Raw genomic sequence first — 27,898 nt, forward strand, 5'->3', positions numbered from 1 at the left:
GGCCCTTAGGTTTCTCACATGGATGATGTGATTAGGAATCTGCACTTAACAATGCTGAGATCACACTTTTTAGCAAACTTGACTTTCTTCTTGCCATCCATATTTCAAACAAGGAAACCATTATAAGGAATAACCTTCCATTAAGGACAATCAACTTGGAACACTTTCACCGTCTGAAACTAATTCTGAGGTCTATGTTAACTGCAGCAAGAACTACAGATACATTCATACACACTGTATTTTTCAAGTATTCTCGATTTTATATGCAATCCAAAAGGCTTTAGAGCAATAAAGAATGTGCTGCTGGTAGCACATGCTGGGGGAAAAGGCAGCTCAGATAGAGAAGGGAACACCAAGTAAAGGATGTTCGGAGGACTCGCTCAGGATGCGAGATGCATGCTCAAAATAGACTACAGACCAAACATGATGGCTACTCAATACCTCTATTTCAAACTACAACACCCTAAAGGAAAGAGACAGCAAAAGATTGCCCTACCCCAGAGGTGGGGTGGGGTGGGGAGGATTTGGTGGGGTGTGTGAGGGCTACTGGGATCATTGGTGGTGGAGAATGGGCACTGCTTGTGGAATGAGCACTTTATCATTGTATAGCTGAAACCCAAGCAACAAAGATTGTTAAGTCTACAACTGTATCTTATGGTGTTTCACTAATAAAAAAAATTGCTCTGGAGGTAAAAAAAAAAAAAGAATGTGCTGCTGGGGCTCTGGTAAAGAAAGAATCTTGACCAGTGCTGATGGGTGGGCCGCCTGGTGCAGACTCAGAACAGCACGAAGACGTCATAAATATTGAGAATAGGGGCCCCGAGCAACAGCTCAACAGAAAAGTGCTTGCCTTGCACCCAGTGACCCCGGTTCAACCCCCAGTATCCCTTATGGTCCCCTGATCACTGCTAGCAGTGACCATTGACCAGTGATCTGAGCACTGCTGGCGCCAAAACAAACACAATCCTGAAACTAGAGGGCCAGAGAGCTAGGAAAGGGCTAAGGCACTCACTTGCCTACACCAACCCTGCTCAATTGGCACTACATACCCCTAAGCACAGAGCCAGAAATAACCTCTGCACACAGTCCAGGGCTCCCCCTTGCCCGCCAAAACAGAGCTTCCATATAATCCAGACTCCACTTTTTATTTTTGGCTTTTTGGGTCACACCTGGCGATGCACAGGGGTTACTCCTGTCTCATGCACTCAGGAATTACTCCTGGCGGTGCTCAGGGGACCATATGGGATGCTAGGGCAAACGCCCTACCCCCTGTACTATCACTCCAGCCCCTGACTCCACTTCTTGACATCAACCCCCAGAGCACAAAACCATTCATTTGAAAAGATAAGTTATCTTTTGCTCTTCTGTTTGTAGTAACACTATAACCCAGACTTGAGAGGCTGCAGGGACTGTCCAATAACAGAGGAGTGTATTTTCAAAAACCTATGGTAAAATAAATCACAATCAATCACAATCATCCTGTTGTTCGTCAATTGCCTCGAGCAGGCACCAGTAACGTCTCCTTCGACCTAACCCTGAGATTTTAAAAAGTGCCATATTCAAGGCTCTTTCAGGGTTAGGAGAATGAGACTCATCATTATTACTGGTATTTGGCATATTGGGTATGCCACAGGGAGTTTGCCAGACTCTGCCGTATGGGCAGGTTACATTTGGTAACTTGTCAGGTTGTCCAAAGTAACAATGAGATAGTAAGATGTGTGGCGGTGAATGCGGCTGCCCGCTTCTGGGAGCTGGTTTTTATAGTCTCTGGTATAAAGATAAGTCTATAACTCTAGCTACTTATAGATATATACATATATGAACTCTAGTATATTCTAGACAATAAATCTTTCATCTGAAACTTTTTGTTTTTCCTTCCTTTTTGGGTCACACCTGGAGATGCACAGGGGACACACAGGAGATGCTCAGGTAAAATAAATAAAATTAATAATAACAATACTTTTTAAAGGCCTATAGAATGCTATCTGGCTACCAGATGAGATAAAATTCTGCAGCTGGCTTCAACTTAGATAGAAATGGCAGGTATCATGCTGAATGAAGGACTTAAAAGGAGAAGGAAAAAATGCCAAATGGTCTCACTCATATGTGGAGCATGAAGAAACACAGGAGAGAATAAATGATGGTCAATGGTAACAGACCCTACAAGTCTGCCTACAGAACTGAGTTTGCTACGTGAATAGGATTTGGGGCTATGAGGGATGACCAGAATACGAAGCCACACCAGAGACTAGGAGAAATTATTCACCCACCACTAATCTGATAAAGGGCCAATATTCAATATATGTAAAGCACCAGTAGAAATTTATATCTGATAAAGGATTCATATTCAATATATAAAGCACTGGTAGAGAAAAAGAAATCAAACCCCATTGAAATGGGGAGAAGAGATGAACAGAATCTTACTCAAAGGAGAAATACAAATGGCCAAAAAGCATATGAAAAATGCTTTGTAGCACTAAAAATAAGAGAAACATAAATCAAAACAATGAGATATTATCTCGCCCAAGAGATCAAAAAGAACCACCAACACCACTGCTGGTGTGTGATGGAGACTTCTTACTCACTGCCAGCAGGGACACTAACAGGTCCAACCCTTCTGGAAAGCAATATGGTCATTCCATCAAGTTTCCATATGACCCAGCAGTTCCCCTGCTCAGAATATACCCCTCAGGCTAAAAATCACAATGAAGAAAAGATATTTGCACTTCTATGTTTACTGCAGCACTATTCACAATAGCCAAAATCTGGAAATAAACCAAACAGCCAAGAACATATGACTGGATAAAGACCAATGGTACATCTACACAACAGGATACTATTCAGCTATAAGAAAAAGTCAAGTCATGCAATTAGCTGCTACACGGATGGACCTGAGAGTATCATGCTGAGAAAGTGAGTCAGGGAGGAAAACACAGAATGATCTCTCCCATGAATGGGATATAAGGAAACATAATAGGGGAATAACAAATGGTCAAAGGTTACAGAAACAGGAGCACAAGAACTGATCATAAGGGGCCAGAGCGATAGCACAGTGGAGAGGGTGTGTTTGCCTTCCAGGTAGCCAACCTGGGTTCGATCCCCGGCATCCCATATGGTCCCCTGAGAACCGCTAGGAATCATTCCTGAGTGCAGAAGCAAGAATAACCCCTGAGCATCACCAGGTGTGACCCAAAAACCCACTGTCACTGTCCTCCCATGTTCATCGATTTGCTTGAGCAGGCCAAGTAACGTCTCCATTTTGAGACTTGTTGTTACTGTGTTTGGCATATTGAATACGTCACAGGTAGCTTGCCAGGCTTTGCCGCGCGGGGGGAGATACTCTCGGTAGCTTCCCGGGCTCTCCAAGAGGGACAGAGGAATCGAACCCAGCTCGGCCGGGCTGGCTGCATGCAAGGCAAACACCCTACCCGCTGTGCTATCGCTCCAGTCAAAAAACCAAAACAAAACCAAAAAAATGGGGTGGGCAGAAGCTAAGATGGAATCTCTGCTTACCATACATACCATCTGTTTTTCCATTTTCACAAGTAATAAATACACTTAGAAAACCTCAAAAGAGGTTTTCCTAAATGTGCCTACTTGGGAAAAAAGAAATATGATTTTTGACTGCAATCTCTTAAAAATTAGGGAGTAATGGTTTTACTTGGAACCAGACGACAGTGGCTGGTTCCAAGCAGGCCTGAAGGACTGCCCGCCTGTGAGCTACTGGCTGCTCCGGAAACTGACCAGAGAACGGCTGCTTCTTCATACAGAGGAAACAACCACCAACCTTCTCCAAAACACAAAACAATCCAAAAGAATGAGAAAGGTAAAACGTCATCAGAAGCAAGACTGTAAAAAATCTCCAAGAAAAGAAAAGTCATCACAGGGTAGGAAGAACTAAAAGCAAAAACACTGCACAGGAAGTGCCTCACTCTCAAGTGGATGAGATAGATTATGTCCATTTTCACTTCTCTGATATTGAATTGATTTCTCCTCATTCATTCACGTAGGGCGAGAGAGAGAGAGAGAGAGAGAGAGAGAGAGAGAGAGAGAGCGCACAGCGGTTAAGGCACGTGCCGCCAACCCCAGCTTTATTCCCTGATTTGGCCCCCCCACCCCACCCCAGTCCCGTCACAGGGCACCGCCTGCTGCTGAGAGAAGCAAGGCCTCCTGGCAGCCCCGCCTATAAAGGAATCAGCCTCTGACTGACCAATTGTTCTCTCATTTTGTTGTGTATTTTGATTTAGTTTCTGACAAAAGAGTTGCTGTTTGTGTGTGTGTGCATTTTTTTAAAGATCAAATGTAGTGATCTTTATTTTATAATTTCTAGGTTTGATGTCTGAAGAAAACAACTTAATGTAGAAAAACTTGCTTTGAAACCCTGCATTCCTTGCTTGAAGAGGAAATGGTCGTAGCCTCCACTAAGCAAAGCAAGGCAAAGGCCCGGAGAGATGTGCTGCCAGAACCTAACTCAGTACTGTGCAACCATTCTATTAAAACAGCACATAAAGATTAGCTATCACAAAATTATAGTCCCCTATCACGATGACAGTGTAAGTGACATGGTTGGCTTTTGAGGAGAGGTGGAGGGGGGCTGGTAAGGACTTCAGAATCTAGAACATTTTTTCTCTAAGGAAACAAAAGTCTGGGGCTGGGGGGATAGTTTGAAGAGCTAGAGCACATGCTTTGCACACTCAGGGGCCCTGGGTTCCGTCAATGTTTACTGTGTAATACCCTAACACCACTGGAAGCACCCCTGGGCACCAAGCTGGGAGAGGAGAGGGGAGGGGAGGGGAGGGTTGGAAGCAGATAGGTGGGGGGGGCCCTGGAATGTACATTGAGGGAATAATAAAACTTAAGAAAAGAGTCCCTAGCTGTGAAGCAGCCCAAGGCATGATGCAGACCACATCCCCTGGGAATACAAATCCTGAGCTCTTCGAAGAGGAGAAACTGAGGCATCACCCAGCTACAGAAATCCAAGGCCCCAACCAAAGAAGAGCAGACCCCTCAGAAAAAGAGAAGCTATAGAATATCTATGAGACTATGAAAAGACCATTAAAAGTGCAAGAGGTGAATTTCTGAAGAGACATCAACAATTCCATGAATGAGATTATGAGAAGACCATCACTAGTGTGCAGGCGTTCACACTACAGACTGTCATGGCTCAGGCTCCAGCATGCTCAGGAGTTACCCCTCGCTCTGTGCACAGGGACCGATCCTGGCAAGGCTTGGGACCATGTGGGCTGCTGGGGACAAAACCGGGTTGGCTGCGTGCAAGGCAAGTGCTCTACCCACGGTACTGTCGCTTGTCTCTTCATTGGTTTCTTCGCTTATTTCCATTCTGGAAACCTGTGTTTTCTCTGAACCACATATTCCCCTTTTCTCTGCTCTTATATCTTTCTTTTTTTCTTTTTGGGTCACTCCCGGCAATGCTCAGGGGTTACTTCTGGCTCTGCTCTCAGGAATTACTCCTGGTGGTGTTTAGGGGACCATATGGGATGCTGGGAATCGAACCCAGGTTGGCTGCATGCAAAGCAAATGCCCTACCCACTGTACTATCACTCCAGGCCCCTCACATCTTTCTAAATAAGTTTCAATACAAACTATCTTGCTTCACCCTTTTGCCTCCTCCTGAAATTCTTTTATGTGAGGGAAAGGTGACAGACCTGCAATGCCTGTGCTGAGGTGAGGAAAAGCAATCGAGTTGGGACTAGTCAGGACTTGTGAGCTAGACCAGGCATTTCGCTGAGTGCTGATGTCTGAGGTGGGTTGAAGAGAGAGAAAGACTCTTCTCAGCCAACCTCTCTTGCTCCCCACTTTACTGAGTCACCAGCAACATTAAAGAAAAGAAGGAAGAAGGCAAGCATGGCAAAGCAGCAGAAACATTCGTGCCATTAAATACCTTCAGAAACAAAAAGATTAAGGGAGAAGTGGTTTCTGTTTCCTAACGGAGGGCAGAGAGCATAGGAGATGAGGCACCTGCCTTTCTATAGCAGTCAACTCTGGTTCCGCCCCAGCACTGCTAGGGAATTACTCCAGAGCAGAGAGCCAGGAACTGCACCTGAGCACCATTAGGTGTGGCCCCAAACAATAAATATTTTATGATGCTAAATTGAGATCAACACAAGAGTGTCAGCTGCTGTACCATCATGCAGATTCAACATAAAGCCAGTACTATTACAAGCAACACTTTCTATATCTTCTGCCTATGTTTTGTTTTGCTTTTGTGGTGCCAGGGATCAAACCAAGAGCCTCAGCCATCCAAGGCCAATTTTCTACCACTGAGCTCCATCCCAAGTGGTGCTCAGATTTGGGAGCCCTCTCATTGCCAGGGAGCAAGAATGGGGATGCTCAGGAGCCACTGATACTGGGGACTGAGACTGCTAAACCACAGCACGCACCCTGACCCCTGTGCTACCTCTCCAGCACCTGACTTACTGTTTGCTTGGGGGTCACACTCAGAGGTGCTCGGGACTTACTTCCAGCTCTGTGCCCAGGGACCCTCACTGTGGGGCTTAGGAGACCATCTGGGATGCAGGGGATTGAACCCAGGTCAGACTGTGCAAGGCTGTAGTATCTCTACTCTACCTGCTGTAGTATCACTCCAGTCCCCTGACTTATTGATTTTATAAGCAAACCTAATGAACAAGTCACAGCTTTCAAATCTAACCATAAAATGGTATTATTCCTGAAAGATGAAATGGAAATTCCAGTGCAAAATACAAATTTGCACTCTGGTGAGGGCTGTAACTGCAGCGTGCATAAAGCACTAACATGACTGTAGCTCATAACATCTCAATAAAACAAACCCAAAACTGGTCCAGAGAGAGGAGAGGAAAGGAGCAAGGAGCTTGCCTTGCGTAAGGCTGACCCAAGTCAATTCCAGGCACTGTAGATGGTCTTGAATCCATCAGGAATGACCCCTGAGCACAGAGCAAGGAGTTAACTAAGTCCTGAGCACAGCGAGGCGTGGCCCAGAAACCAAAAACAAAACAAAACAAAATTGGGGTAAAATTATGTGGTGCTCTTGAGTTAAACCAAATGAGACATTTATGCTTGAACGAGATTTTAATAGCTTTCCTTCTCTCTTGACTTGTTGGATTATCACAGCTCAGCTATTTCACAGATATGATCTGTCACTTCCCAGTCCTAAACCAACACTTTTAATTAAAACTCTGACACTGCCAACTCAGGACTCAACGTTTGATCATTTTAATTGTCATCTCTCATCCAGAACCACAGCACTTACTTCCTCTGAATCAAACACTTCCAATTTGTTCAGCTTATTGATATTCTAATGACTTTCATCCCACCCCCCAAGTAATTATCAATGTTTCACTTTCAACTCCCATTTCATTCTAATTCCATCTAACAACATGAATAAAAAGTCCAATCATTTGGAGGGAAGCAGTGGGGGCTTTCCTGGTGGTGCTCAGAGCTTAGTCCTGGCTCGGTGCTTAGGGTACAGATGAGGTGCCAGTGGCTGCTCTCTGGCTGGCCACATGCCAAGCAAGTGCACTACCTACCATACTGTCTCTTTGGCCAGCAAAGTTCAACCTGACGACACTAGCCAACCATTCCTCCCGTCCCTATTTCTAGTTATAAGACAAGTACTGGGGGAAAAACAAAGCAAAATTGATACAGTGGAAGTTTGCTTTGGTTTTGGTTTATGGACCACACCCAGTGGTGCCCAGGGGACCAGGCGGTAGACCATGCAGTGCCAGGAATCTAAGTTTATCCACTTAGACATCAAATTGCTAGGCACCAGCTGCAGTGAGAGTAAAACCTCTTAAAAGCATAATAGAATTTTCTTTCAAGAAAAAAAATATCCACTCTCCCTGTTCTACAGCCCTGTCCCTTTATTAATTACTTATAAATTAAATCTAGCTATTACTGATGAGATCGACTGCTACTCTGCCTCCATGAACAAGACCTCAACTGTCATCTTCTCTCTCTTAGCATGAGCTTGTCTCATCGTCCTTGTCCTGTTTTTTTCCATTACTAGGAAAGAAGATGGCTTAGCTGTTCCCTTCTCAAGAAAACTCCCCAGCTGGGGAAGTCCATGTTCACCTACATTTCCAGCAGCCTTGTCCTGACACCTGTGAGGTGGGATTTTGGCAGAATCTTCTCTGTGCCGTTAGCTCCTTCATTTGAGAGAAACTGACCACATTTTAATTACAGTCTCTTTCTCAGACTACTATTATGATACTGTCCTATTTCTAGTTCTTATTCACATCTCAAATTGTGTCATTGCTATTTTTTCTTCTCCCTCCCCATGCTGGTTTCTTTTACCCACACTTACTCTTGACGTTTAGCCTTTCTCTCCTGCCACCAAGTTTAATCTTTTTAAAATAAAAAAAAAATGGGGGGCTACACCTGGCATCGCTCAGGGGCTACTCCTAGCAGTGCTCGCTCCAGTCACCCTCCCTGCAAAGCACGATGGCTTCAGTGCTATCTCCGTATCGCCAAAGCTATTTTGCTGATCCCTCCAATTTTAACCTTTATTCCTACATTTTCTCAAAGTCTACTGGACAATTCTCATATAGGTAATAGGAGTGGCAAAATAAAGGGAGGAAAAGAGAATATTTATGATGGCAATTTATTTTTTTCTTTTTTGGTCACACTCGGGAATGCTCAGGTGTTACTCCAAGGTTCTGCACTCAGGAATTTCTCCCAGTGGTGCTCAGGAGACCAAGTGGGATGCCAGGGATGAATCCGGTTTCCTGCATCCAAGGCAAATGCCCTATCTCTGTGCTACTGCTCCGGCCCCAGTGCTAACAATTTGTAATGCCCCAATATCCTAGGAAGGAAAAAAGTTGAGAACTATTGCTTATCACTTCAAGGAAAAGTCATATTTTTCTCAGAATATTATTTTTTCATTAGAATAAATCAAATCATTTTCTAATCTCTGAATAGAAAATTATGCTCTGAATAATCCAAGTAATTTCTGTAGAAAAAGTGGCCCCAGATCCTTCATTTCCCATATCCAATTAATGATCAATTCATCATTTGGGCTGATTATCCTCAACAAAACAGCAAAGTATTTCCTACTCCAAAATATGATCTTACAGGGCCGGGGTGATAGTACAGCGGGGAGGGTGTTTGCGTTGCACATGGCTGACTTGGGTTCGATTCCCGGCATCCCATATAATTCCCTGAGCATTGCCAGGAGTAATTCTGGAGTGCAGAGTCAGGAGTAATGGCTGAGAACCGCAGGGAGTGACCCAAAAAGACAGCAACAACAACAAAAAGATCTTATCACCTCTTCCTGCTTTATTCACTAATCTTATTGCTAGTCTAATCCCAACATAAAGACCATTTTAACTTTTTTATTTCTCTATTAAGTGACTTGCAACAGCTTCCTCTCATCAGTTGCATTTGAACTGCTAAACACTGCTAATGATGACACCTCTGAAATCTGGTAACTACGTCCATATCTTATTTACTATTTTTTCTTACTATAGCATTTCTCAAGCTTTTCTTTTTTAATCTCAAGACTCTTCACAATCCTAGAAATTACAGAAGATGCTGGGACTAGAGCGCTAGTACAGCAGGTAGAGCACTTAACAGGCATGAAGCTGATCTGGGTACAATCAATCCCTGGCATCCCTTAAGGTCCCCTGAGTACTGCCAGGAGTAATTCTGAATGCAGAGCCAGGAGTAACCCCTGAGCTTCACCAGGCACAGGCCCCAAATCAAAAACAAAAAAAAATTTTTAAAAATTGAGGATGTCAAAGAGTTTTCAGTCTATGGGGGTTACTTGTACCAACAATTACTATACTGGAAATCCAAACAGAAAAAAATTCAGAGGCCAGAGTTACATAGTACAGCAGGGCAGGCATTTGTCTCACTTGTGGCCAACCTGGGTTTCATCCCCGGCATCCCACAGGAGTAATTCCTGAGTGCAAAGTCAGGAAAAACCTCTGAGATTACCAGGTGTGATCCAAAAATCCAAAAAGAAAAGAAAAAGAAAGAAAAATTCAATCACAGAAATACACAAGCACACATCATTTCTGTCAATGCAATCTTGTCACATCACTCAGCCTAGGAAACCCCACTGGAACTAAGTGACTAAGAACGAAAGGGGCAAATACTTTCTCAGTATTATTACAAACGTTGTTTTGAACAATAGAACCCCTGGCTTACTTTGAGAACACCACAACTATTTGACTAAGCTTCTTTTAATCTAACTCCTTATCAATCATTAATGAATCCCGATGAGTAATTTTCATGGTGAGCAATAGCCTGAAACAATGAGTTTAAGAAATATGAATTCACAAATTAATCTCCAGATTAATGTGCTTGCTCATTTACAATCCAGCCCAACTAGCATTTTATTTCCTTCGACTGACATTTCATTCTCTTCGACTACTACATTCCAACCAAGATCAGAATCCTCAAATAGAATAAACGTTTTCTGATTCAGCATCTTTGAATGCATTCATCTTCTGCTTGAAAAGTCTCACTCATCCCTCAGCCCCCATTAATAGGTTACCAGTGTATGAAGCTTTCTCTATGATACATTCCAATCTCTTCTCTCTCTCTCTCTCTCTCTCTCTCTCTCTCTCTCTCTCTCTCTCTCTCTCTCCCCCCCTCCCCCCCCCTCCCTCTCCCTCCCTCCCTCTCTCTGTCCAGAAAGCAAAATTGAAATGCATAAGTACATCTTACTGGTCTTCACTTTTTTTTTTTGAGGGGTCAGTCACACTCATTGGTGCTCAGGGGACCATGTGGTTCCAGGGGATCAAACCTCTGACTCCTAAGGCAAAACATGGATTACAGCCCTTTGAGCCATCTATCTGACCTCTTTGTATTTATTTATTTATTTATTTTTGCTTTTTTGGGTCACACCCGGCGATGCACAGGGGTTACTCCTGGCTCTGCACTCAGGAATTACTCCTGGCAGTGCTCGGGGGACCATATGGGATGCTGGGAATCGAACTCGGGTCGGCCGCGTGCAAGGCAAACGCCCTAACCGCTGTGCTATCACTCCAGCCCCTGTATTTCTTATTTTAATACTTTACACATAATAAGAACTTATACAACATATATGTTATGTTTGATAACAGTGTTAGCATGTGGGCTTTTGATATACAAAGTTATTGCACCTCTATCACCACCAAAGTGCCTAAAAACCTTCACCACTGTCCTAAATCACTTCTAAGAACCAAAACTTTAAATGACCCACTTGAATCTATGTCATTCAGCATCATTTATCCCGAAATAGTCCAGACCATACTACTTGCTCCTTTCTCTGAACTTCTGCAGACCTGCACAGAAACAGAGGAGAGCACTGCAGCGACAGTGCAGTGGGTGGGGTGCCTGCCTCGCATGCAGTGGGCCGGGGTTCAATCCCTGCACCACAGACATGACTCCTGAGTACAGAGACAGGCGTGAATCCTGAGCATAGCTCAGTGTACCCCCCCCCCAAAAAAAGAAACAACAAACCACAGAGGAGAGAAAAGTCTGAAGGAAATGAATAGTTATTCCTTCCTATAAAAGACTGGTGACGTTGGCCCAGTACTTGAAGTTAAACTTCCCAGTACTAACAGTCAATGGTCTCTTTCAAGTGGCTCATCTATCCCTATTCATCTTATTTTGTTTTTCTCCAACATGAATTTGCCACTCCTGTAACTCAATAAACACACACGCGCACACACACATTGTTTTCTTCCTTTTTGCCTTTTTGTTCATATTCTTCCTTCACCCAGGAATCGCACGCCCCAACATTTTTAACTACATTCTTTTCTCTTTTATTTATTTTTTGGTTTGGGGCCACATTCAGGTGATGATCAAGGCTCACTCCTGACTCTGTGCTCAGAGATCACTTCTGGCAGGGCTCCGGGTGGAAGGCAAGCACCCTATTCACTGGATTGCCACTCTGGCCCTGAAACTACTTTTTCTTAAAAGCTTGATTCAAGACCACAAAAACCATGAAGGTCTCTGCCACTATGCTGGAGCAAAGGAAATTCGCACCTTAGGGATAACCAACGAATGTTAAGAATTTCCTATAACCTGGTGCTTACAGCATATTGTCTGACTCGGTTCTTTAATAATCTCAAGTCAGCCCCCAGATGCTGCAACCCCCAAAGCTCCAACTTAAAGAACTGGCTCATCCAAGTGCATTAGTAAACAGACACTGGGAGATTCTGATCCTGTTTTTCTTTTTTTAGTTATCTCCCCTTGCTAGTAATGGGAAGACAAAAGGCATGTAAATAAATCATTTTCTTTAGTTGTATTTCTTCCTAACTGTTCTGAACAATCAGGTTATTTTTTCCTAAGAAGAATTTACCCACAGATGTAACTATAAAAATATGCACTAGAAGCTGTACCTTCTCAATACCCTAAAAAAAAAAAAACTGAAGGTTTAAATAAGTTTCTTCAGGGCTGAAGCGACAGCACAGTAGGTAGGGCCTTGCACGGCGGCTGACCAGGGTTCGATTCCCGGCATCCCATATGGTCCCCTGAGCACTACCAACAGTAATTCCTGAGTGCAGAGTCAGGAGGAACCCTTGTGCAACGCCAGGTGTGACCCAAAAAGCAAAGTAATTATAATAATACAATAAAATAAATAAGATACTTCATTTAGAGAGGGAATGAAAGTACACTGGGTAGGGCGTCTGTCTTGCAGGCAGCTGAGCTGGACCTGGGTTCCATCCGGATCCTGGCATCCTAATGATCCTCCCCGCACAACCCCCACCCAGCACTGCCAGAAGTGATTCCTGAGTGCAGAACGAGGAGTAACCCCTGAGCATCGCTGGGTGTGACCGGAAAAGCTAAAAAGAAAAAAAAAAACCCCATTCATTTATAGGCAACTCTCCGCATTCTCAATATACCTACTTTTGAGGAAAGTTTCTCCCCCGAACCCACCTCTGGATATAGCTCTCGTTCTAGATGTTCGAATCTGAGTTCCCCTAACATATTCTATGGGCATGGCAATCACACAGAAACATTGCATTAGGGGCCCCCAAAATGAGGCAAGTAAAAAAACGGCGCAGAACGGAAAACCTCTTTGGACCAACGCTTCTCCTTAAATGGGATGCGTCCAAGGGGCACATCCGCTTCCCGGTGAAGCAGGCACCCGTTGGAGAACTCCCTCTAAACAAGAAAAAAACGTGCCCGCAGCACTGTCTCGGGGCAAGTTCTGAAGCTCCTTTTCCCCAGCCCCGAGGCCGGGTCTGCGATCAGATCAACAAACAGGGAGGGGCACCTGCAAGGGCCGGGAGAGCCGCAGCTCGCAGCTCCGGGCCGGGCAGATAAGGCAGCTGGACAGCGCGGCCCCGGCGCGCACCGGCCCGGGCTCCATCCCCAGCGCCGCACGCGGTCCCGCCGCCCCACCGGAGTGCTCCCGGAGCACGGGGCAAGACCCCAAAACAAAGCCAAAGCCAGCACGGCACCGCAGCGCTGGGCACGCCCTGCGCCCTGGTCACTCGTACGCGAATCCCCTGCGGGGCCCTGGACTCCAAGCCGCGAGCCCCGAGCGGCGCCGCCCGTCCGGTCCGGCCCGGGGGACCCAGGGCCTCTCCGCAGCCCCGCGGGCGGGGGTTGGGGGTGGAGGGGACACGCACGGCCGGCCGTACCTTCCAGGCCAGGAGCAAGACGTTGAGGATGGCCAGCAAGGGGCAGGGCCCGTTCTCGTTCTGGGTGATGATGGGCGTGTTCTCCTCCTTCCACTGGATCCACTTGATGTGGTACACCGACTGTCCGGGGCCGCGCTCCCTGCCCAGCGCCTCCCCGCCGCGCCGCGCGCCGGGCCCGGGCCCCGCCGGGCCGGGGCCGCCGCCCTCGGCGCCCTCCTCGCCCGCGGCCTCGGCCTCGGGGCTGCTGGGGGACGACGGCAGGTGGGAGAAGGACCCCAGGGAGTCGAGGCTCGGCGACGCCCCGGGCGGGCTGGACTCGCTGTCGTCGCCGCCGCCGCCGGGCTCGGGGCCGGGGACCGCGGGGTCGAGCCGGCAGGGGCCCGCGGGACCCTCACCCGCGGCGGCGGCGGCGGCGGGCGCGGGAGAGGCGGTCACCTTGCGCTGCCCTCTCGGGGCCGCCTCCTGGGCAGCGGCGGCGTCCACGCCGCGCGCCCGCGAGTCCGGGCCCGGGGACGAGGCGCCGGGCGCGGGCGGCGACGCGGGGCCGGCGACGGGCGGCGCGAGGCCCCCCGCGCCCGCGGCCGCCGCCCCCCGCCCGGGCCCGCCGGCTCCCGCGCCCTCCCCGCCGGCCCGCGGGCTCTCGGGGCGCCCCTCGCGCGCGGACTCGGCCCGCGGCGCCGCCCCGAGCTCCGGCGACCGCGGGCGCCCGGGGCCGCTCTCCATGCCCGGCCGCCGGCCCGCGCTCTAAGACCCGGACCGCGGCGGCGTCCCCTCGGCCCGCGCCTCCGACGCCATCAGCGCGGCCCGGCGGCTCCCGCGCCCGCGCGCGGCCCCGGCGGCGCGTCACGAGGGCGGGCCCGGGAGCGCGCGCGCGCGCGCCCGCCGCCGAGCTCGGGGGCCCCCGCGCGCCCGGCCGGCCTTCGGGAGGGGCGGGGAGGCGTGGCCTCGAGCGCGCGCTCCCGCGCGGGCTCCGCAGAAAAACAGCCTCTCCCGGCGGCCGGAAGTTGAACCCCGGGGCAGCCAGACCGCGCGCGCGCGGCGCCTTTAAGGCCTGGGAGGGGTGGCTGGGGGCGAGGGCTGGGTGCTGCTCTGCGGTGTTTGGAAAAGGCTGGGAGGGTGTGCCCCTCCGGAAAGCTCTAGGGGTTCGCTCCGGAGCGAGTTCCAGCCCCCCTCGCCGGGCCGAGGCGCTGCTGTCCACCGGCTGCTACTGAGACTTCTGCCCTGGGGCTTTGAGCCAATAATCATAAATTATAAGGTGCTTGAATGAGCCGAGGCTTGCGGCTTTATTCACTCGGCCTCACTTAACGTGGAGTGGGAAGCGACTGTGGCTGAAAGAGCGACCGGGAATTAGAGTGGACTCCATGCAGCTTCCAAGCAGAACAGATAGGCTGGGCCCCACCTGGCCTCTCCCCGTCCCCCAGTCGTCCCCCCCCCCCTTCAATATTGTCTAAGCCCTGGGATGCTAAAAATCGCGAGCACACCTTGTCAGATACATAGGATGATCCTTGTAAATGCCGGATGTGATCTCTTCTCAGTTCCTTGCTGCCCGCGGAAATAGTCTGGTGCCTAAAAAATGAGTATTAACAGTATTGTAAAACCTGGTGTCCAACTGGAAAAGGAACTGGGGGGGGGGGTTGTTTTAAAATAAAGGCTCTGGGACCTGCAGAGAATACAGAAGTTAAATCCATGCCCCTCCCTCAAAAAGGCTCCTTGGGGGTGGGGAGGGGCGCCAAACCAGAGGTACTCGGCACTTACACTCAGGGATCACTCCTGCTGGGGCTCAGGGGACAATCTGGGATGCCAGGGATGGAGCCTGGGCTGGCTGTGTGAGACAGGTGTTTTACCTGCAACTGTAGTACCTCTCTGGCCCCAGCATTTTAAAATCAGATGGTTGCTATTTAAGTTCTTCCCTTACCCCTACTTCTCTCCCCTCTGCTCAGTGACTGGCAGTCATTTCAGTGTTTCATTGACATGCTTGATTGCACTGCTCACATTAGTCTTCAAAGCTAGAGATGTAAGAATTTGAAAACCAGGGACTGGAGCAATAGCACAGCAGGTAGGGTGTTTGCCTTGCATGCAGCCAACATGGCCGACACGGGTTCGATTCCCAGCATCCCATATGGTCCCCTGAGCTCTGCTAGGAGTAATTCCTGAGTGCATGAGCCAGGAGTAACACCTGAGAATCCTTGGGTGTGACCCCCCCCAAAAAAGAAGAAGAATTTAAAAACCAAACCCTTGGAGCCAGAGAGATACTGTAGAAGTTCACAGGCAGGCTCTGGATGGATTCTTGGCACCACAAAGAGTCCGGTGAGTCCAGCCAGTCCGGTGAGTCCAGCCAGGAGTGACTCCTAATCACAGAGCCAGAAGTAAGCCCTGAGTACCACCGGGTGTGGCCCAAAACCAGAAACGTGAAATAAAATAATATCATTCATATGAGGAGTCAGAGTGATAGTACAGTGAGTAGGGCATTTGCCTTCTGTGGGTTTGATCCCTGGCATCTCATATGGGTCCCTGAGTCTAACGGGAGCAATTCCGAGTGCAGAGCCCAAAGTAACCTGAGCACCTCTGGGTGTGGCCCCCAACCAAAAATAATTTTTTAGATCATATGAAAAGAAAATGGTTGGGACTGGGAAGATCAGCTCAAAGGGTCAGATCACATGCTTTAAATACAACCCCCCCTTGCTTGGGCCTTGGTCCCCCACATGATCCCTTGTGTGGTGCCGTGAAAGAACACCAAGCCTTGTGGAGCTTGGCACAAAAATAAAAGCAAAACAAAAACAAAAAAGATATCCTGCTCTATTCTTATACACATCTGAGTCCTATTCTTTTTCAGTTTGGGGCCTACATGGAGCAGTGCTCAGAGCTATTACTGGCTCACGGCTTGAAGTCATTCCTGATTGTATCTGTATGATTTTATGATGCCAGGAATTCAAATGAGGCTGAGGCAAGGCAGTGCTCAAGCCCTGTGCTCTCCTACCAGTCCCCGGCCTTGCTGTTGTGTAGGCCTATTGCGTAGCTCTCCTGGGCTTCTCTTCAGTCCTTTCTCTACTTCCTCTTTACCACATAGGTGCCTTTCTTTCTTGGAGCTTCCGTCTTCTCTCTTTGGTGGAATATAGTCTTAGTTCATTTCCTGAGAAAGAGTGCATGAGAAACAGACTTTTGTAGATCTTGTACGTCTGAGAAAGAGACACTTAGCAGAGCTGGAAAGAATACACTGGGTAGGCCACTTGCCTTGTATGTAGCTGACCTGAGTTCCAACTCCAGTACCCTTCCAGTTCCTGGAGCCCTGCCAGGAATGATCCCTGAATCCCTGAGCACAGGACATGAAGTAAGCCCTGTGTGCTACCAGGTGTGACCCAAATAAACAAACAAGATAGACATTTACTCCCCCTTTACACCTCTAGTTTGGACCTGAATGTTGTTAGAAATACTTCCTTCTTGATTTTGAAGTCACTGAGCAACTGCCTCTTAGATTGCAGTCATAATCTGACACAAAATCCAGAAACTTTGTAGCAATTATATTTCTTTTTTTTGCTTTTTTGCTTTTTTTTTTTTTTGCTTGTTTGGGTCACACCCAGCGATGCCCAGGGGTTACTCCTGGCTCTGCATTCAGGAACCACTCCTGGCGATGCTCAGGGGGACCATATAGGATGCTGGGAATTGAACCCAGGTCGGCCACGTGCAAGGCAAACGCCCTACCCACTGTGCTATCACTCCAGCCCCATGTAGCAATTATATTTATTCTCTCTGAAGTGTATTTAATCTCTTTTGTTTTGTTTGGGGGCCACATTCTGCCTATTATTGTTTAATCCCTTCCTCCTCTTTCATCTCTTTGACGTCATCATAATTTTGAGTGCATCCTTTATGTTTTTCAAAGGATTCCTAAATCATATGGCAGAAAAAGCATACCTATCCCTATAGAGATATTGGTAGTGCCAGAGAGTGAGGTAGGAGGGATGCATGGGTAAAACATTGATGTACTTAGTGGGTAGCGCGCTCGCCTTGTATGTGGCTGACCCCCAGTTCCATAATCGGCATTCTATTCGGTCCCCTGAACACCAGCAAGAGTAATTCCTGAGCACTGAGTCAGGAATAAGCCCTGACATTTGCCATGTGTGGCCCCCAAACAAAAATAAACCAGAAGACCGTTGCTGGACTCTGTTTATTTTTTACATTTCCTCCATTTGTTTTTTCCTTATTCCTTTCCCTCATTGTAGTTGCTATTGTCGTGGTGGCCAAAGGTTACACACACTTCATCATGAAGCTCCAAGTGGATTGCACACTTAGCTGTGGTACCCAGGATCCTAACCAGCAGTGCTCCAGGATCAAATTGGTGTGTGCATGGTAGTACAGGGGTCCAGACCTTGACCTCATGCTTGCAAGGTGCTCTGCCACTGAGCTCTCCCCAGGCTGTGATCTTACTGTTTGGAAGGGCCCACTCTCTTTCAGGAAATAAGTCACAGCCACATGAGGTGGCTATTATGAAGATGTCAGGGATCAGAGAGATAGGACAGGAGTAAAGGCAGTCACTGTGTGTGTAACCACAAAAGGGGCAGCGGCTCTCTATCTCTCCCTCCGCCCACATTCAGTAGTCTCGGGCCACTTCCCCCACCCTGGGGAGGTCGATGGCGATGGGCAGGCGAAGGAATGAGACCAAGTTGGTCTCAGTTGCCGTTTATTCCAATCCCATCTCCATTCACTTCTCAGTCTCCTCTTGCTTCAACCCCGAGCCATGCTACTTCATTCTCCTTCTCAATCCTCCTTCATTTTCTTCTGGCTCTGGAATCCCTTTCTCCTTCTGGCTCTGGATTCCCCAGCCCCCTCTTACCGCCTAGTTAAATCCCAAAGTATGAGGGGTTGGAACTTACACATTGGTGTGGTCACAATCAACAGAGGTGAAGTCCTTCCCTCAGGGAAAGATTCTTCTAGGACAGATTCTCATCCAGCAAGATGGCTCTCCCAATACTGAAATTCCAATTATGGGTGGTTTCTCCTTTCCTTAGTCCAACAAACATACATTCATAATATTAGTCATTTTGTATGGACACAGTAAGAGATACATAAACTTATAGAACTGCTCTCCTGGGGTCATCTCGATCTCAGACTACAGCGCTCAGGCCAGACTAGTCTTTCCTAATCCTAGCAGAGTCCTAATCTCGTCATTACTTTTGGATCATGAAAGCATTTGTCCATGACCATGCTCTCAACTTATAGTTGATTATCGTGGCGCTTTGGCCTGGCCCTTTCTGATGCCAGGGTAACTCACAGCTTGCCCTGGGTCCATTCAGTCCCTCGTTGGGACCCTGCTTTGGGGGTGCTAAGAACTAAGGGCAGCTGAGGCTTAAGTCAAGAAAGCAGGTGCCCGGGAGTGAATAATATTCGAAGCCAATTAAATCCCAAGTTACAAAAGCAAAATATTAACTGTCTTTCTGTGTCTATACAAAAAGGGCATTGCTTTAAAGTAAACTATTCAAGGGACTGGAGCAATAGCACAGCGGGTACAGTGTTTGCCTTGCATGCGGCCAACCTGGGTTCGATTCCCAGCATCCCATATGGTCCCCTGAGCACCGCCAGGAGTAATGCCTGAGTGCAGAGCCATGAGTAACTTCTGTGCATCGCCAGCTGTGACCCAAAAAGCAAAAAAAAAAAAAAAAAAAAAAAAAAGTAATAAGGAGAGGAGAAAGGCAATATTTCACTCATACATATAAAATCATAGATTTCTGAAGAATCTGACCTTACAAGTTAACAGAATCTGATTAGGGGGAAAATCTGATTAACTGGTTGGGGAGGAGAGCATAGAGAAGAGTTTATAGATAAACACAATGGAATCGAAGTGCCTCAGGAGCACCGTGATAAACCTGAGCTCCTTGTGGCAAGGAAAACAGGACATGCCAATGTCATCCTAAAATGTTCAGATCTACATTCCAATAAACAAAGATGAATGGAGGTATTTCAGAAGCACTGTGATGAGTAGCACCCTTAAAACCTAAGCTCCCTGTGGCAGAGGAGAATGGACATACCAATGTTATCCTACAACTGTGCACACAGCTGATCTGGGTTGAATCCCTAGCACCCATATGGTCAACTGAGCCCCATCAGAAGTGATTCCTCAGCACAGCCAAATTGGTTCTAAGACAATGAAACCCTAAATTTTTCTATTTTCTTAGTTGGATCATAAATTTTCTAACTACCTTGAAAAGAAAGTAGATGCCAGTTTTGACCATTATCTCATCTCAACTATTATCATTTTTGTTTATCTTTTGGAGGGGAGGGGGGGGCACACCTGGTGGTGCTCAGGGCTTACTCCTGGCTCTGCACTCAGGAATATGCTCCTGGTGGTGCTCAGGGGACCATACGGGACACCGAAGATCAAACCAAGGTTGGCCATGTGCAAGAAAAAAGTCCTAACCTCTGTACTATTGCTCTAACCCCTCAATTATGATTTTATGCTAATATTATGTCCTTTCCTTCCCCCTTTTCTCTGTAGCTGGTTTTCTATCTTTCAAGAGAGCATACTAACATATAATTCCTCCCAGTCTATGATTTATCCTGCAGAAACCTCTAAGAACTGAAATTCATACATTTACTTTTTTATGTCGATGGTTCTGCTAGAAATCTCACCTGATGGTTTTTCATTGATTGCTGAATTTATATATCCCGTGAACCGAAGATTGCATACATACAGGAGGAAAAAATATGCCTTCACTCTTCTTTTAACTCTCTACTGAGAATCTGGTGATAAAAATCTGAGTTAAAATCAAGAGGTTTTAGGTAGCTCAAATTGCCTTAGTTCTGGTCCTCAACTGCTCATGCAGAAACTCCAGGCTCCTGTGAAGTACATCCCCGATTTAATTATCTCTGCAAGCCCCCATGAAGAGTCCCACACCTGTTCCAGACGCGATCCAGCTCTCTGCCCTCGTAGCAGGGGCAGCGCTCCATGCTGCTCCAGCAGATGCTCTTTCGTGTTGCTGGCAGTAAAGAAGTGTGCTGGCGAAGAGAGGGAAGCGACCTATATTCTCTGCTCCTTTATGTCAGGCCTGTTGGCTATGGGATTGGTCAAACAATTCCCTCAACTCTAGTCCCTTCAATGTGATTGGTTTGTTTAGATTGTATCTCCCACACAGAGGCCTTGATCGCAGAGTACAACCTTGCTCAGTCAACAGAAGAAGGCATGGAGAGATCTGCGCCAGCTCCTGCTGTAGACACCCACTCTAGAGCGTGTTCCCAGACAGACAGTAGAGAAGCTGTAATAGAGAAGGTAATAGAGACGGATGAGCACAGAGGCTACGCTTGATCCAGCCACAGGGCTAAGAAGCAATGATATAATCTTTTACATTCCCCCCTTTTTCCCTTTTCTTTGGGGGTCATACCTGGCGATGCTCAGGAGTTACTCCTGACTCTGCACTCAGAAATCACTCCTGGCAGTACTTGGGGGACCATATGGGATGCCAGGTATTAAACCTGAGTTGGCCGCATGCAAGGCAAGTGCCCTACCACCTGTACTATGGCTGTGACCCAAATTTTGTTTCTTTTTAAAAATTAACGTTTATTCTTTGGGTATACAAAGTTGCTGCACATCCACCACCACCCAAGTTCTTTGGATCTTCCCTTCCAATACTATCCTCCTAATGTCCACACCTTCCCCCGCCCACACACACACACAGAGTATCCTCAGTTCTATTGTCAGAGTCCAAAGAATTTGTTTTCACTAAAAATTGGTCATGTCCTTGCTTTGTTTCATTGTATATCACATATGAGTAAGATCATCAGCATTTCTCCTTCTCCTCCTTTTCCTTCTCCTCCTCTTCCTCCCTCCTTTTCCTTCTCCTCCTCTTTCTCACTCCTTTTCCTCCTCCTCCTCCTCTTCCTCCTACTCCCCCTTCTCCTCTCCTCCTCCTCTTTCTCCTCCTCCTCCTTCTCTTCCTCCTCCTCCTCCCTCCTCCTCCTTCTTCTCCTCCTCCTCCCTCCTTTTCCTTCTCCTCCTTCTCTTCCTCCTCCTTCTCCTCCTCCTCCTCCTTCTCCTCCTCCTCCTTCTTCTCCTCCTCCTTCTCTTCCCTCCTTCTCCTTCTCCTTCTCTTCCCTCCTCCTCCTCTTCCTCCTTCCCCTCTTCCTCCTTCTCTTCCTCCTTCTCCTCCTCCTCCTCTTCCTCCCTCCTTTTCCTTCTCCTCTTCTTCCTCCTCCTCCTCCTGCTCCTCCTGCTCCTCCTTCTCCTCATTCTTCTCCTCCTCCTTCTTTTTTGATCCCTGGCACTGCTTATGATACCCTGAGTACTGTCAGGTGTCACTCTTGAGCATAGAGACATCAGTGTCCTTGCATGTAGGCCTCTTCACCCAAAAAATGTCCCCTGTCAAGCTGGGAGGGGTAACTAAGTGATAGAGCTCTTGCTTCTATTTGAGGCCCTGGATCTCCCATACTTCCCAAATAATAATAAATAGGGGCCAGAGAGATAGTACAATGGGTAGGGCATTTGACTTCCATGTGGCCAGTGTGGGTCGATCCCCAGCATCCCATATGGTCCCCAAGAGTGATCCCTAATTGCAGAGCCAGGAGTAAGCCCTGAGCACCTCTGGCTATGGCTCAGAAACCAAAACTTTAAAAAATAACAATAAAAGGAGGAGATGGAGAGGTAACACAGCAGGTAAGGCAATTGTCCAATCCCGGTTCAAGGCCCTACATGCCATATGGTCCCTCAGCAGCACCATAAGTATTTTCTGAGTGAAGAGTTAGGAGTAACACTTGAGCATTGCTGGCTGTGCATCCTTCTTTGACCTATTTTGCTTAACACAATACCCTCCAGTTCCATGCAAGTCATAACAAAAGAAAAGATTTATTTTCTTATTGGGGGTAGGGGTGAATCACACCCAGTGATAATGGTCAGGGATCACTCCTGTTAGTGCCAGGGGAAAACAAAATTCAATCTGGTTCTACAGCATGCATAGTGTATGCTCAATCCTTTGAGCTCTAACTCTGGCCCAGAGTAGCATTTTCTGAGTAGCATTCCATCACATGAATATATAACAATTTTTTTCCCACTCATCTGTTAGTTGGGCATTTGGGTTTCCAGATCTTGAATATTATATAGTGTTACAGTGGACAGTTAGGTGTGCATGTAATCTTATCATATTTATGTTTTTGTGTTCTTGGTATAGATCATCTAGGAGAAGAGTCACTGGGTCTGTTTGAAGGGAGGGTTAGGCCACATCCAGAGGTGCTCAGGACTTACTCCTGGCTCTTTTCTCAGGGATCACTCTGGGTGGGATTTGAGGGATTATACATGATGCCAGGGATCAAATGCAGGTCAGCTACATGCAACACAAGTGCCTACAAGTGGACTACTTCCCTGGTCCTTGAGTAAATATTTTCTCCCATTCAGTAAGAGTGTTTTCATGTTTTGGTCAGTTCTTTCTTGGTGCAGAGATTTTTTTAGTTTGCTGTAGTTCTGGGTGTTTACTTTTGCTTTGGTTTTCTTTGCCAGTGGAGTCACATCACTGAAAATACCTCCAACATCAATATCATGGAGAATTCTACGTATTTTTTTTAATTTATTTTATAAATCCTGGTCTAATGCTAAAATTTTTAGTTTTCTTTTGGGTTTGGGCCCATATCTTCATTTAATGCATGTATCTCCTTTATTGACCTGGCACCTGAATTGTGCAGGAGTAAGAGCGTGGCGTGGAACGCCTTCAAGAGCATAGAAGATATAGCTAAGAAGATGAAGAACCTCCAGCTCCAGGCACATCTCTTCAACTTCACCATTCTTCCTGCATTAACATATGCCTCAGAAACCTGGGCCCTACGAAAACAGGATGAGAATTCTACTCGGGTTTCCCAAAGAGGAATCGAAAGAGCTTATGCTTGAAGTATCACACTTCACTCAAATAAGAGAAGGAATCTGGAGTTCCGACCTTCATCAACAATCGAGAATCAGGGACGCTGTGTCATTTGCCAAGGCGTCGAAAATCAGATGAGTTAGACATGTAATGTGATTTGGAGACGACAGCTGGACTAGAGCTGTTACCAATTGGATTCCACAGGATGTCAAAAAATCGTGTGGACGCCCACCTACAAGATGGTCAGACTTTTTCATCAAGACCCTGAACAAATGATTTGAGGCTCTTTGTGTTCCTAGAGCGAGCAGACACCACTGGGCTACACTAACACGCTACAGGGACAGATGGAGACGTTACTGGCGCCAGATTGAGCAAATCGATGAGTAATGGGATGTCAAGTGATCAAGTGATCAAGTGATCTCCTTTATCAATAACTCAGCAAGCAGCCCTACTAAGCTGCTGTACTGGAAGTTTGGATTCAAGATTGAAGAATATGTCCAGGATTTTATGATAAATATTACCCTGTGGAGAATACAGAGTGTAAACATATTTTCTTTCTGAGGCTCCAACGCTGATGTGAAGACAGCCTTAGAGAACGGTCTCTACATAGACCTGAGAGTGATTTTCCACTTCAGTGTTGGTCCTAATTTTTCCCTGCAATTAGATGTTTGCTCAGAGCTTTCAGCTGAGATGAAAAAAGCAGTGGGCAGTAGAATGAGTTATGCGCAGTCTTCTAGACCTTTCTGGAGAGGCCTCTGACCCACCACGTCTTGAGACTCCTTTAGTTAACTAAGATTGAAAGACGCTGCTCTCCTTCTTCCTGATAGTTGGCATTCTTAGTGAGTGAATCAGTCCTAATTTAAAGGATGAGAAGATGTCAGAGTTGTTTAAGATTTGTGTGATGCCCTTCCTGAGATTACAAGACGACTGCATTAAGGGATGCCAGCCCTTTCCCTAGCCATTGCTGTGTTGGGGAACTGTACGGCACTGAAGTATCTCTCTGACTAGTCACAGTCAGAAGAAAATGTTTTCTTGGCACATCACTTCAGCTCTCTTCTTATGAGCATCTCCCACCGGGATCTGAGCCTGGGAATGGAAGATCTTATTTCCCCTCAGGCCTGTGAAGTCAATTTGGTCTTGGTACAGTTGGGCAGCCAGTCATTTAGATTATTCTGTGGGATGAAGGTGTGGGGCTGGTGAAAATGTATGCAGGACTTCAAGACTGTTGTGTTTGTGAATGTTAGAGATAGCCTATCCAGTTTTTGCAGATTCAACAGGAACATTTCCAAAGTGTATTCTCAAATAAAAATGTTTTTTTAAAAAATAAAAATAAAAAATCAATTATATCCATTTGATTGAAAGCCTGCTTTTATTCCAGTACCACACTGTTTTGATTACTGTAGTTTCTATTGTACTTTAAGAAAATGCAATTCTTTCTTTCTTTCTTTCTTTCTTTCTTTCTTTCTTTTTTCTTCTCAGAATTGTTTTAGCAATTGGGGGTTTGTGTGTTTCCATGCAATTTTTTTTTTGTTCTGTGTTTGTTCTGTGTTGTTGAAGAGTGTCACTGGAATTTTTATAGCTATTGCATTGAGCCTACATAATACTTGGGTTAGGATGGCCATTTTAACAATGATATTCTTCCAAACCATAAACCTGGAATATTTTCCCATTTGCTTAACCGTTTTTTATTCTTTTTCTTTTTCTCTCTTTTTCTTTGATCCCTAACACTGTGTGATACACTAAGCACAAATCCAGGAGTGGTCCTCACTGCCAGGAACAGCCCCAAAGCAACAAAAAAAGTTCTACATAATAGAGCGGATCGCATCTAATAGACTACTATCATATGTCAAAAATTGTTCATGGAATCTCCAGACTTTCTCAGAGTTGGGATGGGCTACCTCCCTTCATTTCCCAATACACATGGAAGTGCTGGCAGTCACCCCCACGAACCAACTCCAGCGCCACCCAAATGAAAAACTACTCCATCCTCACCGTCCTGATAAAAATACCGAATTCCCTGAGCAAACACCATGCCCTCAATGCACACTGGTGGAGGGATGGGTGTTAGATTTTTGTATTACTGAAACCCAGCTATGAACAGCTTTGTAATGGTCTATCTCACAGATATTCAATTAAAAATATTTTTAAAAAGTAATGTGGAGTTCATGCACAATTCATCAGTTTAATCAATGGTGAATAAATAGTAGTACTACATTTGACAAAAATTGTTTATGGGAAAAAGTATGGGGATAAAATATTTATTTCATATTCTTTTATTGAATGATACTGTTGCTAAGACTTTATAAAATGCCTAACAAGCAATTCCAGCAGCTTACTCTCAGATTTAAGGGTAGCTCAAAGTCTGCAATACAGTTCAGTTACCTGAAACAATTTTCTTCCTTCTGAAAAATATGTTTCTAAAGATTTTGTCACCCTGGGGAAGAAGTTGATTTTCAAGTTGATGAACATTTCACAAATGAAGATTTACAGTGAAAAAATCATATTGGGGGGATGGAGCAATAGCACAGCAGGTAGGGCGTTTGCCTTGCACGCAGCCAACCTGGGTTCGATTTCCAGAATCCCATATGGTCCCCTGAGCGCCGCCAGGGGTAATTCCTGAGTGCAGAGCCAGGAGTAACCCCTGTGCATTGCTAGGTGTGATTCCCCCCCCAAAAAAAATCACATTGGGCTCCGTACAGACTATGCTGGAACAATGATGGGTGAGAATGTTGTATTTGTTACAAAAGTTAGAGCTGGTGACAATTAACTTTTGTTTTATTTTGGGACTACTTCTAGTGGGGCTCAAGGATCACTTTTGGCAGTGACTGGGCGACCATATATGATGTTAGGGATTGAACCTGGTTGGGTGTATGCAAGGGGAACACCTTACCTGCTGCACTATCCATTCCCACAAAAAAAACTTTTTATTTGGGAACTATTGTGAGGAACTTACAGACAAAAATTATTATTGGAGCCTGGAGAGATAGTACAGCAGGTAGGGTAATATGCCTTGCACCTAGCGAGCTTGGGTTGGATCCCTGGTATCCCAACAGGTTCCCTGAGCACCACCAGGACTGGTTCCTGAATGCAGAGCCAGGGGTAACCCCTGAGTATCTCTAGGTGTGGCCCCCAAACAAAACAAAACAAAAAAGTCATTAGACTTAAATGTTATGTTTGCCATATTATAACTAATTAATTTCACTAATAACCACATGCTTAATAGTCATTTATTAAAATCCTTTGCAAAGACATGGACTCTGATTACAAAAGTTTGTTACCACATGCAGAGGTAAGGTGACTTTCGACAGAGTGAGGTTTCAACAGATTATTGAAATTGAGAGATGAAGTTGTTATATTTTTGACTGAGCAAAAATCTGGTTTTGTTAATTTTCATAATTACTTATAGCTTTCAGAACCGCTTTTGTTGAATTTTTTAATGAATGCTGGTGGGAATATCATCCTCTACGGAAAAGAGTAAGAAGATTTCTTAAAAAGGTAAGATGAATCCTACATCTCACAAATGTAAGAATAGAGCTAACCCACTCTCAAATTTCTACCACCCCCAAACAAAAACATTAATTTAAAAAGATACATGCATACCACTGTTCATTGAAGCTTAGCACCATAGCCAGGATATGGAAGGAACCCAGATGTAGAACAATAAATCAATGAATAAAGAAGTTGGGTATATGTACACCCTGTTGTATATGTTAAGTTCCGAGATTTATTTCTGAGTCTCTGAGATCATGGCCATTAAGCAGTTTGATCAGGAACTAGAGAGTTCTTGCCTCCAATTATATAGCTGAGCCGAAGGTGGTTTGTGGATGTATCTCCCACATACCTAACTTTTGGCCGTTTACTTTCTTGGTAAACTTGGCTTCTAGTTGTTAGGGTCTGACCAAAGGCACAGCAGCAATTTTGGGGTATCTAGAAGTCTGAAGGCACCATCAGGCTTCTGATGCACTCGCCTCACAGGTACAGATTGACCTGCTGGCGGCACCATAACCCCTATTGTTTTTGTTTTTATTTATTGAAATTTTTGGCTACTTCTGGCAATGATTTCTCCTGGCTCTACATTCCGGAACCATCCTTGAGGGGCTCTGGGGACCATGTACGGTGTCAGGGATCAAATCTGGGTTGGCTGCATGCAAGACAAGTCTTATGTGCTATACTATCTGACTCTGAGGTATTCCTTTCAAGACAGCAATATGGGTCTACATAAGCTGCACTAAGAATAAATTAAAGAATGTTTTCCAACATCTCTAATTCAGAATTTCTCCTCTTCATTATTAGGTCATTAAGTTAATATTAATTAAGTCAAATTACACATGTGCCTATTAGGCATTCTCTCATCAAACCCACCCTTCTAACACAACAATTTATGCTATGTCAGTCTTTGTAACAGTTGTCTCCAAAGTGGGATAGGGAGGTAGCTCAAAGGGCAGGTGCCATGCTTCTTGGCATGCTGGAGGTGTGCATTTGATCCCCAAC

The 27,898-nt window shown here is 46.1% G+C and overlaps 1 protein-coding gene across 1 annotated transcript in view; it reads right to left on the bottom strand.

Moving 5' to 3' along the window:
- MINDY2 (MINDY lysine 48 deubiquitinase 2) overlaps window positions 1–14,300 on the bottom strand; it is a 70,823-nt gene extending 56,523 nt beyond the window's left edge. The window contains exon 1 of the mRNA XM_056130696.1: window positions 13,578–14,300. Within this exon, the coding sequence (XP_055986671.1) occupies window positions 13,578–14,300 (723 nt within the window). The remainder of the gene's footprint in view (window positions 1–13,577) is intronic.
- Window positions 14,301–27,898: the final 13,598 nt, after the last annotated feature.

The sequence above is a fragment of the Sorex fumeus genome, unplaced genomic scaffold (assembly GCF_029834395.1).
Source record: "Sorex fumeus unplaced genomic scaffold, SorFum_2.1 ptg000081l, whole genome shotgun sequence".
NCBI lineage: Eukaryota > Metazoa > Chordata > Mammalia > Eulipotyphla > Soricidae > Sorex > Sorex fumeus.